This window comes from Pungitius pungitius, chromosome 5 (genome assembly GCF_949316345.1).
Source record: "Pungitius pungitius chromosome 5, fPunPun2.1, whole genome shotgun sequence".
In the NCBI taxonomy this organism is placed as follows: domain Eukaryota; kingdom Metazoa; phylum Chordata; class Actinopteri; order Perciformes; family Gasterosteidae; genus Pungitius; species Pungitius pungitius.
The window spans coordinates 19,841,339-19,860,977 of NC_084904.1; the positions used below are offsets into that span (position 1 = coordinate 19,841,339).

General features: G+C 47.8%; 1 protein-coding gene across 1 annotated transcript; it reads right to left on the minus strand.

Annotated features, from left to right (window-relative positions):
• Window positions 1-197: 197 nt before the first annotated feature.
• gak (cyclin G associated kinase) lies at window positions 198-17,692 on the minus strand. The gene is made up of 29 exons (XM_037482490.2): window positions 17,302-17,692; window positions 13,566-13,627; window positions 13,346-13,405; window positions 12,603-12,717; window positions 12,114-12,256; window positions 11,805-11,930; window positions 11,081-11,170; window positions 10,716-10,851; window positions 10,162-10,274; window positions 8,930-9,008; window positions 8,226-8,343; window positions 6,312-6,361; window positions 6,026-6,174; window positions 5,688-5,810; window positions 5,445-5,578; window positions 5,143-5,337; window positions 4,924-5,041; window positions 4,764-4,843; window positions 4,479-4,672; window positions 4,207-4,359; window positions 3,920-4,086; window positions 3,557-3,815; window positions 3,291-3,464; window positions 3,010-3,165; window positions 2,830-2,916; window positions 2,464-2,736; window positions 2,163-2,311; window positions 1,798-1,974; window positions 198-1,696 (listed from the first exon to the last, which is right to left on the minus strand). The coding sequence occupies exons 1-29, from the start codon at window positions 17,441-17,443 to the stop codon at window positions 1,595-1,597; spliced, it is 3,924 nt and encodes a 1,307-aa protein (XP_037338387.2). The 5' UTR covers window positions 17,444-17,692; the 3' UTR covers window positions 198-1,594.
• Window positions 17,693-19,639: the final 1,947 nt, after the last annotated feature.

A 19,639-nucleotide genomic window follows, 5' to 3' on the forward strand; every position in this document is an offset into this window, starting at 1 on the left:
TCCAACGAGGTCTCATTGTCTCCCCCCAAAGAAACGCACACAAGCATCCACACAGCCGAGCACCACGCTCCATAACACACCAGGCAGTAATCTCAACAAAGCCACTTGACGGATGATAATATTTTTATATTTACACTGAAGGAATTTTCTGACAAAAGCTCAAAGTTTTGGAATGAACCCCCCCCCCCCCCCAAAAAAAACAACAACACAAGAAAGCGTAAAACTAAGAGCAACCAGATTAAATCGCCACATTCTCTTTTCCCTCCTTCACTTTGTAATCTCCTATGTCCCCTGAACTCAGCGCTGGTGGAGGGCGCCGCTCGCAAAGGGAAGCGCCCAATGATGGAACCCCCCCCCCCCCCTGCACTGCTCCTGCTACAAGAAAAAAAAAAAAGAGCACTTCATTAATGAAGAGCCCCACCCCGCCCTGGTTTGAAATCAAAGCACACCTACGTACTGCTGCTTAGCGGGGGGGGGGGCGGGAGCATGCAGTGAGCTACGCAGCACAGCCTGAGTGGTTGGAATTTAAGAAGCACTTCAAAAACAACAGACCGCCCGCTTAATTAAATATGGGGCTCCGAAAAAAACAAGTTCAGCTCCTTTGTCGGGAGTCAGAAGCTCGGGATGCAGGTTTCAACATCAATCTGAGGAGTGTGTGTGTGTGTGTGTGTGTGTGTGTGTAGCAGGAACTGTGACAGTAGAAGCAGCACTAGCAGTGTGTGGCGGGGCAACAAGTCTCGTCTTTCTGGAGGAGAAACGGCTCAACGACAAACCCCAGCGGAGCCCAGAAAAGGTGCAGCGGCAGCACTTCAGAGGAGGACCCGGGCATCAACAGATCCAGATCTTCAAAACCCTTTCGGGGGGGGGGGGGGGGGGTTTGAAACCTCGCGTCGTCGGCAGGGTCAGAGGTCGCTTTGCTTTTCGTCCGTCGGACGCGGCGGTTTGCTCTACGGTTCATCTGCAACATTCAGTATCCTTCGAGGCCACGAAGCTTAAAAACAATACTTCCAGATCGCTTGGCATGCTGAAGAAAAGACCTGCGGCTGTGGTGGGACTGGTTGTTTGCCAAAGTGCCAGGCACCAATGAGAGGAGGGTAGGGGGAGGGGGGGGGGGGGGGCAGAACTTCCCAGCTTTACATTAGTGTGGGGGTCATGGACTCTTTGTCTGAATACCACCGTGACGATAACCAGCCTGTGTAATCGGATTTCGCCGTGTGATTGTCGCCCCATTCCTCCCCTCCAGATGTTTGCAGCAGCACTCGGGCAGTCGCACAGGTAGGCATTGAGTTTAACAACTATCACAATGTTTATTTTGCTGGCCGGTTAGGAGCCAGTGGGGACATTTTCCCTCCAGCCGGACGTGAGCCGACATGTAAAAGGTCTTTTTCCTTGACTGTAGAAACGGATGAAAGTCGGGAGTGAAGGGAATGGTGGAGAGGACACCTCTCAGAGGACCCGTGTCCCCCCCCCCCCACCAAGGCCCAATGTGGGCTCAGTCCTGTCCAATCTGGCCCAGTCTAACCCGTGTTGGGTTAGGCCAAATCCAGCCCGGTCTGGTCTGGTCTGGTCTAGCTGGGGGATCCAGACTAGGTTTTTAGAAGAGTGCTTTGGAACCCTGGTTCTCGAACTCTGACCAGGCGTCATTCAATTCCATGAAGATCATCTTAGCGTAATGTTCATAAGGCTGGCCGGTCGCCTGCAGAGAGAAACACCACGTTTGCCAATAAATAAACAACAAAAGAGAGTCGAGACGTGATATATATATTTATAAGCAATTGAAATACTGTCACACTGTACCTTATCCGGGTGGACTATCAGCACGGCCTTCCTGTAGTACTTCTTAACCTGGTCGGGGGTCACTAAGTCGGCCATGCCCACAGGCCTCCAGCGGGTCTCCCCCTCCCACAGCACAGTGTTTAGAGTGGACAGCAGCGCTCGGATGTTTCGCTCCTTCCCCTCGATCCAGTCCAAGATCTGCAACCACGTCAGGCAAAAACTCAGATTAAACCCCCCCAGAAGCTGCAGTCGGCTCGCAGTATAAAAAGGTGTCAAGTTGACGCTTTATTGTTAACACACATTAAGGCCTAAGGGAGCGGCAGCAATGACAGACATGCAAACGCTCATAATTCAGCGCCCTTAAAAACGTCCTTTGCGTTTGTTACCTGTAATTTGAGTGGGTCGATGTCTTTCGTGATCTCCTGTCTCCGCATTTCGGCGATGGTTCTTGGTCCCTTCCTATCGGGCCGAGAGGCGAAACCCTGAGTGGACAGCAGGTCCTCAAAATCATCCTCCTTTACCTTCGGCTTGGCGCCTGCGTCACACAGCACACAGAGAAGAAGTCTTTATGGAGAACTTGTGCACCACAGAACAGAGAGCCCAAACAATGCTGGACGTCAGAATTACAAGCTAATCCCATGCATTCATTTCTGCAAGCCGCAATAATAGTAAATCAATGTCGCTTACCGAAACTAGGCCCCCGAACCCCTCTGTCCTCCCTCCCGCCGATGACACTGGAGAAGTTGAGGTTGTAGTTGGGTTTTGTGTGCTGCGGGCCTGCAGCCTGAGAGGCAGAGGAGGCTTTGGGCGCTGTCCCGGGTCCTGATCCGGGCAGCCAAGGTTTTTTCTGGGCGGAGGCGGCGGGTCTTCCAGCCTGCCAGGGCTGCGCTTGAGCTTTAGCGGAGGAGGACGGAGCTTTGGCGCTAAAAGCAGGCTCCGAAAAATTGCCGTTGGAGGAAGCTGCAGAAAAAAAGAAAATGTAGAATTGATAATAACTTGAGCTTAGTTTGTAAATATATGAGTGTATATCGGATTTCGCACTAGGTCTCTTACGTGGTAAGTTGGAACCCAGGTTTCCCAGGTCGGCAAAGGGGTCAAAGGTCTGAGACTTGGCCTTGGACATAGATGCACCACCCGAAGCTGCAGACACAGTACAAATATGTGAGCTAATAACTGACTGAGCTCGTGTTCACAGGAAGCCAGAGACCCCGGCATTTCAGCTCCTTCCCTCACCCGTGTTGGTGTAGCTGGGTTTGCTGGGTTTGCTGGGTTTGCTGGCGGAGGCGCTCATGCTGGGGGCGGTGCCCGCTGCCCAGCTGTCCCACCCGCCCAGCAGGTCCGGCTGGCTGGCTGATGAGGTCATCTTGGGAGCATCGTTCACTAGTTTATCTGTTAGGATAAAAGGAGGGCGAGGGTTTAGGGACCACGTCTCCTCAAAGCAGGCTGAGATGTGACGAGGCGGCAGAGGAACATGACACGGAGCGGTCTCCCAGTCCCCCCCCTTGTGTGCTTACTGAGGTTGAAGAGACTAGCGTTGGAAGCGGGAGCAGGGTTACTGGGGCCAGAACGCTCAGAACCCAACAGCTCCCCAAACAGATCCGGGCCGGAGGCCTGCCGAGAAGAACCCACGCTGGCGCCCCCAGCGGAGCCGGACCCCATCCCAAACGGGTCGAACAGGTCGCCGGAGGCTGCAGGCAGAGGGAGAACAGTGCATCAAGGATAACTGCGACGCTTCATTGCAGCAATGCAATCCGCTGCCTTTAAAGCCCCTTGTGTTTACGTTTGGAGTCCGGCATGGCGCCGCCCGGAGGCCCGCCGTAGAACAAGTCCTCCTGCGCTGCTGCTGTCTGACCAGCAGGGGGGGCAAACAGATCGTTCAGGAGGTCGCTGTTGCTGGACGCAGCTTTCATTCCTCCCTGGAGTCCTTGATGAGCTGCGGAGGAGGAGGAGGAGGTCGACGACACAGACGGGTCAGAGTTCAGCCCGAGTAGGTCAGCGGTGTCCTCGATAGGAGACTCCTGGGCTGCAGGCGGGGCGCTCTGGAGGGAGAAAGAGAAGAGAAATAAATAACGGTATGCTGGACACATTAAATCCTACTTGCATTGTAAAGAAAGTCCTAACGTGTTGTTCGGACTTTCCCTACCTGGAAGTCAGCATCAAACAGCGGCTCGCTGGTGTCACGTGACAGCGGCTCCCCACCGGGGGCGGAGTAAGAGTAGGACTCTCCCTCTGACTGGTCACTCAGGTCCTCCGGGTCGTTCATCGATCCCCCTCCTTGACTGTCCGCAGAGTCCTGAAGGCCACTCACATCTGCAAACGCAAGAGAGGCCAGAGGTCAGCTGGTTTCAGTAAAAACCGAGGACAGCAACGAATACTCAAAAAGGAAGACGATGTTCAGGAGCATAAATCGAATCGACCCCAGCGGACTACCTTCCCAATCCAGTGTCTGGAAAAAGTTGTTGGCGTTGCCGTCGGTGCTGCCAGGAGATTCGGTGTCTGTGGCGTTGGGGCCCTCCGGGGTCTGAGCCGGCTGGGGGGACTCAGAGTCATAAAACGCTGGCTGACGAGGCAACTCGGGCTTACCTGTAGTGAATAAGATAAGCTTAGTTTATATGGCAATTTGAAATGGAAGACAAAAAGAAGTAAAATGTCTACCATTTGATTGAACACAGATGGATGGAGAAGAGCATAAAGCCACCTACCAAATTTGCTGAGGACCTCCTGCTGCTCGTCGCGAGAGGAGAAGAGGATTTTGGGGTTGAGGCCCTTGGTTTGGAAGCCCTCCCAGGGAGGAGTCCTGGTGCTCGGTCTGTCTCTGGCTTCCACCTCGATGTCCAGGGTGACCTGGAACAAGTCCGGGTACTTCTCCTGGATGTCGCAGGCATCCAGGTCGTACCTGGCAGGAAAAACGGATGGATTAGAAGCGTGAAGCTACAGAGAGAGAATTCATCTTTTTCTCATTCTGTTCCTCGAGGCGGTGTACGTACTTGGCAAACTTTACAGTGGTCGCATTTCTGGGGACGAAGCCTGTGTGGAACTGGATCTGAAACATCTTCATGGACGCCATCTGGAACCCGCCACAGAGTTTAAAATGAGCGTAGCGCCCGTCGGGAATGTGACGGGCGCTACGCTAACGCGAGCGTGTACCTTGGCCTGTAGACGTCCTCCCAGTGTAGATCTTGCGTGGTAGATCACCACCAGCACATCTCCTTGCACCGTCACATTGAGGGGAATCTCTGCTCTTCCGTCCTCCATCTTGAAATCCCTGGGGAGAAAAAAAAAAAAAAGAGAAAAAAAGAAACAAATTAGTTAAGAGACGTCTAAGTGCAAAACCGGTCCGCCGCTCTGCAGCGAGCGCACGCCTACTTCATCTTGTCGTACTCCTGCGACGTGGTGAGGACCCTCTCGTCCCCGACGTAGACCTCGCAGAACGGCCTGCACCCGCTGCGCTGCTTGTTGAACATCGGCAACGGCGTCATGGCGATGGAGCGAACGGTGATGGGCTTGCTGTGGGGGACGATCGGCTCCTCCGCCATCATGTCGCACATGTACTCGATGTACCTGCAACCATCAAGCAGCGAGCTCAGTCCTGCGTTATCTTTCGCCGGCCCGAGACGCTCGGCGCCGCCGGGGGGGGGGGGGGGGCAAGCCGGTCGGCGGATTCCTACCTCTTGTGCGAGGGCGCTATGCCCGGCGGGCAGCGCTTCATGGAGAACATGTAGACGGCGGCCTCGGCTGTGGTGAAGAGGCGACAGAAGCACAGGAAGGAGCAAACGGCCACCGCCGACACCGCCCTGCCGTCCTGCCGGGAGAAAAAAGGGAGGGAGGGGGGGCGGTAACAGTTGAGGGCGTCGCGGGTCGCCGCCTCCTTTATCGTGTTGCTCGAGTCATCGAGGACATTCACCACTTACCAGGCAGTGGACTATGCAGATGTTCCTCTGGTCTTGTTTGAGCCATAAATGCATGTTCTTGCACACGCTGTAAAGGCTGCGCAGGTTGGGGGCGCGGCGCACTTGCCAGTTGCACTCAGAGACCTACACACACACACACACACACACACACACACACACAAAGACGCACACAAAGACGCACTCCTCAGTACAACAGGATCCTTGTTTAAGTGGAATCATAGTCACACTGGGACGGAGTAGAAAGTCCTATCAAAGCAGCCACACACACACACACACACACACACACCCCCCACACAGAGGAGATGGGAGTTGCACAGGTGCGCTCACACACTTCATACCCTGTTGTGGAATCGGGACGGCCTGTAGGAGCGCTTGGAGAGGTTGTAGACGGCGTAGTGGCCGGCGTGGCGCGAGTCCAGGAACAGACGGACGTCCTCGATGTTGTTCTTTATCGCCGACTCCACCCCCTCCGCCGGGAAGGACATGACTACAAAACACAGAAATACAGAGAAACCATTACACCAAAGGTCAATAGCGCCAAACATAATCTAAATGGAATCCCCTCTGGCGACCCTTTCAACATGTAGTGCACGTAGAACGAAGTGCACGTATTCTCATGCCTACCTGCTATTCTGGAAGTGATGTATGAAATATCAAGGTCCCCTTTGGCGTAGCTGTAGGACGAATTACAAGGGCACTTATGAACACAGGAGATACACAGAGGAAAAACAATTCACATTATTAAAAATAAAAAGGTTACAGCAAACACAAATATAGCTAATGAACAAACTGGTTCAGAAAGCTTTGTGCTATTTACGATTCATTGACAGAACGGCTGCAGGATGGAGACGTTCCTAGAAGTTTTAATTAGTTTAAGTTGTGCCACAATCATTAAAAATTAAAAAAGTGTAAGTGTTTTGCTTTTTAAATGTGTGTAGGAGCCAACAGCCCCTTGGCTTTAAGTATTGTTGGCAGTTAATTGATGTAGAAATTAAGCTATATTGGATTTCACAGAAGAAAAAAAAAACAATTATATTGGAGCGATGACGGTAACACAAACGGCACAAACATGGTTCCCACTACTATGTTCAAATGTACACACAAACAACCTGTAGGCCAAGCAGAGAGATTTAACCCGTCTACGCTGAGGACACTGAATCGTATCGGACGGACTGGGGATGCGGATTCAGACACAAGTAGCTGGACATCCAGGATTCGGTTAGCAGGGGGAGTCATGTTAATCAATCATTCAATCAGTCATGTAGGGAAGTGACGCCAGAGCCACATCTGGAGTTGCTTGGGGGAGGGATACGTGGAGGGATGGCAGCTCAAATTATTTGAGGACGGAAAGAAATATTTAAATGTTATATCTGAATACAGGAAAAGTAAAAACAAGGATAATTAACAATTAAAAATGTCGTTATTTTAGGTAAACAAATTGATGCTGAATTTGACATAGCTAAAAAGTAGCTGTCGCTTACACTAATGCAATGAAATAATGGTGGTATTGAGGAGGTTGGGAACCATTAAAATGTGCTATGGACCGTGATCTCCTTTAGAGGCTGCAAAGCGCTGCTAAATTAAGCCTCTCAATAGTCCACAACAGTTGCACTGATTTCCCAGCGTTTAACGTTACTGGGAATTGTCTGACGCAGCAACTGGTGCCGCACCGACAGCAGCTCTTTGAGGTACTTTCATTTCAGCTTCCATTAACTGGCGCCGCCATTCCCTCTCAAAACGTCCCGCTCCGCATTCATTCAACTGAATTACTGAATGTGTGATGTTAGGATCAGCAAGCTGTGACGGCGGACATGGCACAGCACAACAGGCTTTAGTGTGGGGAGGGGGGGGGGGGGGGGTTTATTCCTCTAAATCAAACACAAACTACGGGAGCACACAGAGCGGCGCACGAGTTGACGCAGTTCACCGACCCATATTTACCTCGGGTTGCTAGGTGACGGGACACATAGTGGGACCATGGGGGATCGTGGACAGAGGAAAGAAACGACACAAAAGAATAAAAAATAAACAAAACGACCAAACAAATGAAACAAACAGATGGGAGAACACCCAAATGAAACATCAAACTTTAAAGGGCCTGTTACAGGAACACTTTGCTTCTCTTCTCTTCTCAATGATGATGCCATTGTGGCAGCAAGGTGCACATTGATCAAAGAACAACAAAGGAGCCATGACTTGATGTCTTCCAGACAGCCGAGAAGCAAAATGTTCCTTTTTAAAAAAGTAAATCGAGAGGGAAGGGTGGGTATTAGTATGACGGCTTCATCATCGTCTTCATCAACTTTAGGATGATGCGACGTGTGATGAAACAAGATGAAGAGATCATTGCCAAACAGAATTGTCTAGAAAAGAGTTGAACCATTTGTCGGGCTTTTTAAGCGGTCTGCTCCGTCATCTGTGACATGAACATAGTGTCAACAACGAGATCCGGTTATGTGTAAAGAAGCCTGATGGGTCCCAACTGATCTTTAAAGATGCCAAAACGATAATCACGAGAACGCGGCTGGAGCACCTTACCTGGCCACTGATTGGATGACTTTGGAGGAAGTGTCCTTGATGTTGGTCAGGAAGCGCTCCGTTCCTCCCCTTAAGATGTCCAAGATCCCGCTGCCCGCCTGATCAGGATCGTAGATGCCTTTGGGCATCATGGGGGCACAAAGAGACAATGCTGGAATGATGGATCGTCACACGCAGCAGGAGATTCCTAAAAGCCTAGTTTGCCCATTTAGATAGAAGCTGAGATTGAAAAAGCTCTTTGTTGTTATTCAGACGACGCCGCAGCAGCAGGGAAGGCATCACGGAGCTCGCGTGGCGTCTTTAATCTCCTTCGAACGCGCCGTTGGTCGCCACATTTAGCAACACGCACTGACCCACTGACTGCGGCTCATGATCCCACTAGGTCTGAGGAGGAGGAGGAGGAGGAGGAGGAGGAGCTCCAACTAACCAGATTACTAAGCAACACCCAGAGATATGGCTGAAGCCTGTGTTAGCGCGATTTCCCGCCTGATCAGAAATTTGGTGTTTTACAAAATAAAAGAAGCGTGCAAGAAGTTCCTTATGGGATAGAATCGGTTCTTCATTTCACCTTTAGAAACAGGACCCTATTTTCATGGCGGTTTCAACTTCCCTCGTCTCCCCCTGAAGTGTGAACCCTCGAAAAACAGCGTCCCAAACTGGAGCGCCACGTTGTCATCCAAACACACACACACACACACGCCTACCTGAGTTGTTCTGCACGTTGTGGGTCTGCGTGGGCGGCTGGGCTCCGTTGTTGCCGAAACCTCCGTTCTGCTCCAGCAGCTGCAGACATTCATAGCCGTCATACACGGGGCGCCAGCCGTAGAACGCGCTCAACATCCTAACAGGCGGCTCCGCCCACAGGTGAGCGACGCAACAGAGGCGCTAAATGTACAGCTCAGGTAAAAGACCCAGGACTCGGCGTCAAAAGAGGCAGTCGGACTTGTGCGTCTCGGGTCTCCGTTCCTTCACAGGTTTTGTGCTCTTCCTCCTCCTCTCGGCTCCATCTCGCAGTCTGCCTCTCCATATGTCAGGGAGGAGGAGGAGGAGGAGGAGAACGTGGAGGTTTATAATCTCCTTATGTCCAGCTGGGGGAAACCCCTTCTTAATCCTAATTAGATTAGCGAGCGCCAAATCTGGCTTTCCTCTGAACACATTTACCACCAGGATTCATCCTGGTCAGAAACAAAGTCGGGACGCAGCGATGCCGTGAACTTAGAATGAGGCCGAGGAGGCGAGTGTCTGCCGTTTTCCCAGAACAGAGAGAGAAACCCACTAAAAGGGCTGCAGGTATTCATAGTTTTATATTTGAGATAAATAGAATTTGCAGTACGTACACTTGCTTCGCTGTGTACTCCGTGATGTGCACATGGCACAGCAGGAAGCTCCTGGAGGGACACGCGCCGTCCGCTTGGAGGGTTTTGACATCAAAATCCGCTTTTAATACCGTTAAATCACAACGGTGGCTGCGGATTTGGCGTTAAGTAGCCGGATTTGGGTTTTTTAGGAATCATAAGAAGCTGTGGCTGCTTAGTCCGTGCCGAGCAGCCCCCCCACCTCCCCCCACCCCCACGCTTCTCTCTTCCAAAACCTCGGCCCGGGTCTTAATTTGGATTTTACTAATTCAGCTACTGCGGGTGCTGGGAAAAATAAGCGTGTGGCCCCCATAGTCACGACGCCAATGAAAATACCGACGTATTGGCATCACTTTATGCCCGTTTCGACGTTTCCGTTACACCTATTCCCCCCCTCCCCTCTGTATCTTTGGGTCGGGCCAGCTGGGAAGAGGAGCCAGGGAAAGAGAATACTGACTTTGAAACTGAGCATTCTGAGAGTGCGTCAGTGCGCCTGTCAATTATAACTTGAGGGTGACGTAGGATTTTACTGGAGTCTAAAACCCTCGGGCGCACACACACACACACACACACACACACACCTCGGTAATGGGGGACTTGGGGTTGACGTTGCGTGCCGCTGCGATCTCTTGGAGCTGGTTGACCAACTCTGTAATGGACAGACGCTCCTCTGGGTTCACTTTCAACATGGAGCCTGGACGGGAGGAGGAAGAAAAAAAAGACAGTAAAAGAATGACTTTAAAATGTAAATGAAAAAGGCAAGAGCTATTCATGAACCAGATAGTTATATAATTTACTATGAATACTGAGATCAGGAAACTATTTGGCAAATTCCTATGAATAGTAAAAGGAATAATTGCCATTTTGAAGTGAATTATTTATCTATATATTTTTGTGCCACTGTTTGCAGCAGATAAACAGATTCAACTCTCCCACCAGGGGGCGCTGTTGGAAATTTTTGGATGAGCTTGAACAAAAGCTACTGGTGGTGCTGCCAGTACTCAACTTGACACCAGTGCGTCTTTGCGATGCCACACTGTGACTCGTGGGCATGGGGAGCAGAGCGAGGGATGGAAGGATACAGAACAAGGGGCAGGCAGGCAGAAACTAGACGGCTCAGACTGACGGTACATACGGATGAGGTTGTGATACACGGTGTACTTGACATCGTTCTGAGGGATGGAGTATTTTCCGTTGACGATTTGCAGCTTGGCCCCCTCCTCGAACGGGTGCTGCTTGAAACACAACAGGTAGAGGATGCACCCCAGGGCCTGCGCGGACAGGGGGGGGGGGGGGGGGGGGGGCGAAGACACAAGTGAAACTCTCAAGCCACCGGTAACACAAAGAAGAAGCAGGAAGTGAAAACAACGACGGGGGGAGAAAGGTCCGCAAAGCAAGTTATCAGAACATCAGAAGGATCTTTGATCCTATCGGATTAGCTGCGACATTGAGGGGGGGGGGGGGGGGGGGTAGACTAAATAAAAAGGCACAAGCTCTCACCCAGATGTCCTGTTTGTCATTAATGGGGAAGTTGGAGTAGAGATCGATCATCTCTGGCGTTCGGTACGCAGGAGTGGTGTTCCTTGTGATCTACACACAACAACAACAACCGCACTTGACACAGAACGTGGAAAAACCAGAGCAAAGTATCCGAGCCTCTGACCTGTCTGAGGCATCAGTTTCATCTCTTGAGAAAAAGGTCTAACACCAAGAGAACGTGTGATTTAAATCCAAACTACAAACACCTGCCTCAGATTTTCCATCATACAAAGCGATTCCCTGGAGCATCTCTTTTGTGCTACTGCCCTGAAAAACGGGTGCTAAATAGAGACACAGATTCCTACATTTAGACACCAGGATCTCTGCTGTCCCGAATACTTGTGAATCCTGTGTGTGTGTGTGTGTGTGTGTGTGTTTATGGTATGAATATGATTAACCTGATTGATCGCTGCTTCCTGGACCTCTAGCTGTTAATTCAATCAAACCTGGCTGGTTTCTCTCAGTGCTGTCACTGATCCACCGTAAATAATGAAGAAATGACATCCACATGGAACTATTAAGCACTCCAGGGAAACTATGATTTATGAGACTATGGCATCATCTTGAAAACGTAGGTTTAGTCCATGCATGACAAAACTCTTATTTCAATATCATACGAAAGAACAAGAATCTTTGGGCCTGGTTGAGATGAACCTGAGCTTTGAGTGTGTGTGTGTGTGTGTACCTCATCCTCCACCATGGACCTCTTCTGTGCCGACCAGCTGTAGTCGGGGTAATGCGACACTGTGGTGGAGCTGCCAAAGTCACACAGCTTGATGGTGCCCTGGTTACTAATCAAGAGGTTCTCAATCTGCAACATAACAAGTAAGAGGCCGGACTAGCATGTTAATATTTCCACACCGAATTGCCAATTAGACTCCATAACAGCCGCTAATTCACAGTGCCAGCAAACCCGTCGATTATAAGTGACAATATTTGAGCCGTCTGTTCGGCACTTGGTGGATAATTCATCAATTTGTGACGAACAACGGACCTTGAGGTCCCGGTGTATGACCGGCGGCTTCTGTTTGTGCATGTGCTGCACGGCGCGACACGACTGGTAGAAGATTTTCAGCACGGTGTCACATGACAGCAGAGCCCTCTGCTCCACCCGCTTGATGAAGTCCACCAGCTGACCTGAGGGGCGGGAAACGCGGGACAGACGAAATCAGTCAGGGGAAAAGCAATATATCCGACACAAATTTGCAAGATTCCGGATCATTTTGGGAGAGTATTGGACAAGGCGGATTAAAGCCTTGTGTCATGCAATAACAATGTTAATTAAATAGAGATAAGGTGCTTCACACGCATAAATGAAGGTTAATACATATTTTTCATGGGTGACTAAGGTAGTTTACAAAAGTCGTGTTGTAAGTGAAGACTGAGCAGAGAGGAAGTAGAAAGGCCGCAGACAGGAAACCCTTTCATCACCAGGGGAATGGACCTGGTTTGACGCATGAATGACAAAAAAAAAAAAAGTTACCTTTGCACAACTCGGTGAGGATCAAGAACTCGGCCTGCCCCGTGTCAGACTCCTCCTTACTGATGGAGGCAGCCGAGCAGAACTGGACCATGTTGGGGTGACCAGACAGCTTTTTCTATAGAGCAGGCGGGTCAAGGAACATGACAACATAGAGATACTGGTACAGGGGTTTGAGTCAGGCGTTTCACAACCCCCACCCCCCCTCTTGTCCACTAACCAAACCTTCAGTTCAATCACTCATTGATATTGCAAACTATTTATTGTTTTTAACTACTCTGCAACAAAGGAGCAGGCGACACTACAAACAATGATGCAAATAACCAAGTTCTATGAACACTAAATGTTGCAATGGTGTCGGGAACAGGGTGCTCCTTCACATCGGCCCACACAGCAGATAACTATTGAGCAACGGCCCCAGGAGACGTCCCTTTGCTGACCAAAAGGCTTCTTCAGGTTCCTTCACGGAGACGCTGAAAGAAAGTCCGTGTCTATGCAAAACACAAGGTTATTATACGGTTGAGCACTGTAAATAGATGCTATTCACGTGGTTATGCATTGTGACAACGCGCAGTGTTGCCAGTAAACTGCAAGTGGTCCGTTAATGACGGTGGACCACGCCGGAGATGCTCTGCAGTCTCACACGGGGCGGGGGGGGGGAACTTTGTCACATGATACTATCTGCTCCGTCAACAGAAATGCTCTCTGTTAAGAATGCCGTGGTGTGTGAAAATGATCGAGGATACCATGAAGCAGACTTCCTGTATGATTTCCTTGCTCTTCTCTTCCTCGTTGGACAGCAGCCTCTGAAACAAAAAGCACAGGAGAGTGACAGCTGGGTCCGGCATTCACACTAAATGCATTGCTATGTCTTAAGTTAAGTGACGTTAGAGAGCGATGATGAAAATAAAGCCTGGCTTCATGGCATACAGCGCATTCATTTCATTTCAAACACTTGTATCTTACCTTGAGGGCGTAGTCTTTACCGCTGCTCATGTCCTGGGCTTCATAAACAAAAGCGAAACCACCTGAGAGAAACCAAGCAGGGCAGCTATGAGGTCAGTGCTCTTCATTACGCCTATGTGAATAGCACTCAGAAGCTCTTAAATTTTACTTGACTTTAATTTCGCAAATGTACAATGTTTTGCGGCGATGACGCAGAGCAGAAGGTGTTCCCAGCCACCGCCTTGACTGAATATCAACATTCTCTCAGGTGCCTTTGTTGTACTCCAATGTGTGTGTGACCGTCTGTATGAATGTGTGGTGATAAAAAAAAAATTAAAAAAAGTTCACACTCTGGGAGTTTATAAAACACAACAACACAAAAAGGCAGCAGAAATTTAAAAGGGAACCCATCCGATAGCTGATTTTTGCCTGGATTAAGTAGTCCCTTAAAGACCTAGGTTGACCCAGGTCCCACGAGTCATTTGTAAGAGTTTGAGGTATGAAGATACCGTATTACCTCCGGTGTCATCTAGTGCCAACGATGACACAGCCAACGCACCCGGTTCACGGCGGCCATTTATTTATGGAACTGCAGGGGAAACAACGGTGTAATTAAATCACATCACTTGAGGTTGTGTGCCACTAACATGGGACAAGGCCCTGTTATCGTGCATGAGGGATATGGATGGACAGACTGCTCTTTTTATGGGACACTCCAGTGGAATAAAGATGCGCCAATGCACCATTGCAATGGAACCAATCAGTGCTGCTGAGCAGTCAGTCACTTGAAATGGGCAATTGTCAAATTGCAAAGCAACAATCTGAACACTGCAGCAATATGAAAAAAAATAAGACAACAACTCACTTGATACATAGACATGACAATTTATTTTTCCTTAGGCTTACGTTTTATTTCAGGAGTTTCAAAGCCAATGAGACTAGTGGACGAGGACCTTTGACCCCCCCCCCCCCAAAAAAAATAAAGACTTTGTCATGCGCCGCTGTGTATCTAGCAAGTCACAGTCCAAACAGGGCCAGGAGGGAGGTTTCCATGGCGATCAGTAAATCAACTACCAAGCTTGATGTGCGTTGTGAAAACTTAAGTGGGCATGGCTCAAGAATCTAATCTTAGAAGCTTTATTTACAAAAGGACGATTCGTCAGGCATTGCTTGTATTTTGACAATGTTTATTTTTTTCAAACCATATCTGGGATTCAAACCAGCAACCTAATACTCATGCAATCGCTTTCTTTCAGCATAAAAAAAAGGGGGGGGAGCGCACTGATTTCGCTGCATTGTTGTGGTCCATGCACTCCAGTTACCTCAATACAAAACACTCCAAGCACAAAGCGGCTCCTTCCTACCTATTCCAGAAAAATACTTTAAAATGGCAAAAAACAACAACAACATAGCGATGCAACCAATGGAATGAAGGCCAGCAAGTGGCCGCTGATCCGAAAAAACCTGCTCAGTTGCGAGAGGATTTTCCTCTGCGCCTCACTAACTCACTGAAGAACACAGACAACGTGGCAACCGCCACTTGTGTGACGACGATTTTTCCGTCAGGTCGGGTTCGTACATTTACCCAACAGCATCATCGGGCGGCACAAACCGGTTTGTTGAAGTGGGAAGAGCCCTTGAATTAGTGCGGCCCATCTACCCAAGTGGCTTCATTCAGCAGGCGGACACACTAGCCTTGCTCCCAAAAACCCGGAACCATCTGGTAACAGCCATCCATTGTCCTCGCTCTCTCTGCACAGGCCGGGTTGAGGCATTGCTACAAAGACACCTTTCAACGAGCAGGAGGAGAGTTGGAAAGGGGTAACAGGTTCTGTGTAAGACGACCTGGACTTTAAACCGTTTTCTTTTATTTGAAAAAACCCAACACAGTGACCAAGACTAGACCGTGATAGAGGTTAGGCAACGACAATATTACTAATCAGTGAAGCAGTCATTTGTCGAGCAAAAATGTGAAGCATTTTCCGTGTGCTGTTTATTTGTAAACATCCGTCTCTGTTAATATTTCTCTAAATTGAATCACAGGATTAACAATTTCTGACATTGTAGAGACTTCAGGATCAAATCCTCTCGTCGATTGATGGTTTTTTAGCCTTAACTATTTCTTTTTTTTATCCACTTAGACCAAATACCTCAGAATGAGTCAGAGAGTTGCAAAAAGTTGCCAGTACTTCGATTCGCAAAAAAGGAAAAACGGTTTCCTTGCTGAAGCAATTTGTCAAAATTAGTCCGAAATAGGCAGCGAGTTCCAAGTTAAAAAACACTTCTTCAATGTCAATAATGCTTTTGTAACACTTTTTCCTCAAACACCATTAGCTGAGGTTGGCAAAGAGTTAGTCGAGAGGACCAATTCAAAATGAGTGCTACGTTGGTCACCCTCGGGTTTACCGGTTACTGCTCGTTTGTGTTGTAAAAACTGAATGGTAATAAATGACATTAAACGTGGAGCACCTTGGACGGGCGTTTGACTCTGACCTGCTAGTGTGAGCATGCTGAAAACTAAAAGGACTCTGAGCAGTAACTTATTGGCCCTAAATGATCCCGCTGCAGCTTACACACACACCTGAGAGTTTAAAAAGAAGAATGTGGCTGAATCAATGACAGTTTGAGATTTAATCTGATACAGACAGTATTTTTTCACACCAGACCGTGACAACAAATTAACATTAGTTTTATACATTTACAGTCGGTTTTACCAGCCACCATTGCAAGTGCACGATAGTTGCTGAGAAATATGTATCCTTATGTGTATGCAAACAAATACAGGCTGTTATTTCAGAGTCAAACCCGAGGCACGTATTTAAACCAAGTATTCCTAAATAATTCCTGTGCTGTCACAACAGACACAGGACAACATTCCTGCCACTGGCAGTGTATACTGTATAACAAATCACCTCTGGCCAAACCCTTGTTTAATTTAAACATTGCAGCGGTTTCATTTTAATGTAATACCTAATCCAGTCCACTGTACATACTACTATTTCACTAAATACACTGTATTCAATGCACTTTTTTACATAACCTTACCTGCTGCACACACATCCATGACATGTAATGTAATCTAAATTAGTTACCGTATATTTTTGCTGCACGATTTGACACAATAAGATGGTGTTGTTGTGGTTAATTTGATTTATATAGATAGACGGTGATCGAGGTAGCCTTAATGTGTGAATATCTTTTTTTTTTTTTAAAAGGCATCACGTGTCACACTTCATTCAATATGCTGTATTAGCGATACAGCGTTCCTGCTCATATGAACGTAGTGAGCTACGCGGGGGGTAACAACGTTGTCATTAGAGAAAGTATTTCTACCACGACGTGCCTCTCTGCTCCTTCTACTCGCGTTTATTACACCCCCCCCCCCCCCCCCCAAAAGAAGACGAGGCGCTTCGAGGAGCGCGATGACACGTTAGCGAAACAATATGCGGCGAGTTGGTTGACAAGTCAAATGCAGCCTGCCTGCGGCTATAAACACACACACACACACACACACACACAACGCGGTTTGCAAATGGATTTACTGCTGTGTTAGACACACACACACACACACACACACACACGCGAAACACAACGATCAACTGGTGTGTGTTTCCCCGGTGACGCAGAGCTCCGCTATTGTCATTGACTACCGGTAGAAGTGTGTGACTGGTGCTGCTAGCCCGTTGGCTAGCTCGGCTAGCTAGCACGGTTAGCACGGAGCGACAGGCGTTTATCGGCGTCAGTTTGTCTCGCTCACCTTCCGCGATCACCCGCTTGATCCTCAGCTTCATGTCGCCGAGCTCCACGACCTGCCCGACGAAGTCGTTCTGGTCCCGGCTGGCCGCTCCGAGCGAGCCGGGCCCGGCTAGGAAATCCAGCGCCGACTGGAACAGGGACATCTTATCTCAAGTGCCCCGTTTCCGGCTCGCAGAGGCCCCGGGGTCCAGGTGAAGGAAGGCGCGGTGTAATCCCAGCGGACTCGGCGGAAAATCCCGATGACGCTTCGCTCCGTTACACGGGCTCTAAAGCAGGTGCTGTTAGTGTTTCACTGGAAGCAAACATCCTCTTCCTGCTGCTGGGTTGATGAGGCCGCTGCCATGATCGCCACTGCTCACTTCCGTGTAGGCTGATGACGTTTAGGGCACGATCAGGTCATGTGATGTAGGGGACAAAATGTATGAAACCAAAAATGATGCTCTGCTCCCCCGCTGTGGACATGTCGCTGCATGTTGAAATCCACGCCAACAACAATGAGTAACTAGGCTGCAGGTAAAAAAAAAAGTTATTCAATTAATCTGGTAGCCAATGCATTTTTTGGGATACATTTATTATGACATTTCTGTCAATGTATTATTTAAGTGTGTTAAAATATACAACACGTTGGTACCAACATTAAATGTGATTAGAAATGCAGAACTAATATACTTTACAAGAATGAGGAAATTGCTAAGATATATTTTAATGTCTTTGTTTTATTGAGTCTTACAGAGGCTTGTGGTAGAATTGTGCAGTTATAGCACAGTAACTACAACAATGAACTCGTGTTTTATTTCAATGACAGACAAACAAATATTGTGGTGTCAAACTTTATAAAACATAGGGCATTCTTCATATTACAGAAAACAGCTGTAGGCCTAATCTTCAATCTAGAGTTATGAATAACACATATTGTGTAGTAGAGCGCCATCTACTGGATATTTGTGGTTTTCTATTGAAAATCCTTCTACACACACATTGACATCCAGGTACTCAGAGTACTCTTATTTCTACAACTCATTTCTGTCAGGCTTGTAAGGATATTTTTATAGAACATTCGCAATAACAACACAAACAGATTAACTCATCAATACAAGCCTAAACTAGAAAAATATATACATATATACAGAATACATTAAAGAAATTAAAGAAGTCCCTAGATTTGACATTATATTGAGAATGAGGTTGTGAAGCAACATAAGCCTTCTAAGGAGTAATCAAACATTTAATTTAGCTGGAAAACATATTATTATATGTTTATTATATATAAAAAATAAGCAAAAGATGATTTTTTTCACAGGGAGGGAGAAGAGACAGGGTATGTAGAAATGGAGTCTGTGCAACACTAGATAAGAACATGTAGGACAACCAGACACAAGTTCAAAAGTAAAACAAAGAGGACTCCAAAACAGGGTTCAAATAGAACAAATAAAATATAAATACAATAACATTTGTCAAAGTAAGTTAAACAATGAGAGTGAGGAGCCCAGGTGCTTGTCAAAGATGGTGGAAAAATAATTCATTGAAAAGCTGAAGCAGTCTGAGATTCGAAGAAATAAGCATCTGACTGTTAGTTGGTATTACGAGCAATAAGTGTATTTTACTTGTCCTTCACTTGCCAAAGTGTGCTGCAATATATGCGAAATCATGATGCAAAACAACTGGTTGCCCAATATAAATGGCAGGACGTATGAGTTAGTTACCCATTTAACTTTGCAGTGTCCAAAGAGCAGGTATTGGGATAAAAATTCTATGATACAACATAATGACAAATGTCACCACTGCTCATTACAAAATTATTTTTCTTCAATTTCAGTCAGAGTCAGCTATCAGTGATTTTCCGTGACATTTTGGCTAATGCTCTAATCAAGGTCTTACCACGGCTCCTTTGAAGAAAGCATAGTCAAAACCTGTGTGGTTTTAGAGGTTGAGCACACAATGATTAGGCAAAACTCAGAAGCATGTATCTAACCCACATATTTGCTTGGATTTCATGGTGCAGGGAAATACAAGGCCACCGTTCTTGCAATCTGCACTGTGGGTCTGAGGCAGAGAAGACAATACACATTTTTGAAATAACTGTGAATCAGATGTAAATTTAACAGTGAATGAGTATCATTGTGTTCATTGTAATTTGTGTATTGTCGAAACTACTGAACGTGTCAATCACTGAGATCACAAGATGGGCTCCAGTGACCTCTCTTAGTAACCCAGCTAGCTTGATGGACATGTTTGGAATTTTTTATGCTTTAAATGTCACATAAGCCTTCTCTTGTGTTTTTATGTGCATGTGGCATTTTAGATGACATGTCAATGGATGCTTTTCCAAATTCAGTTGG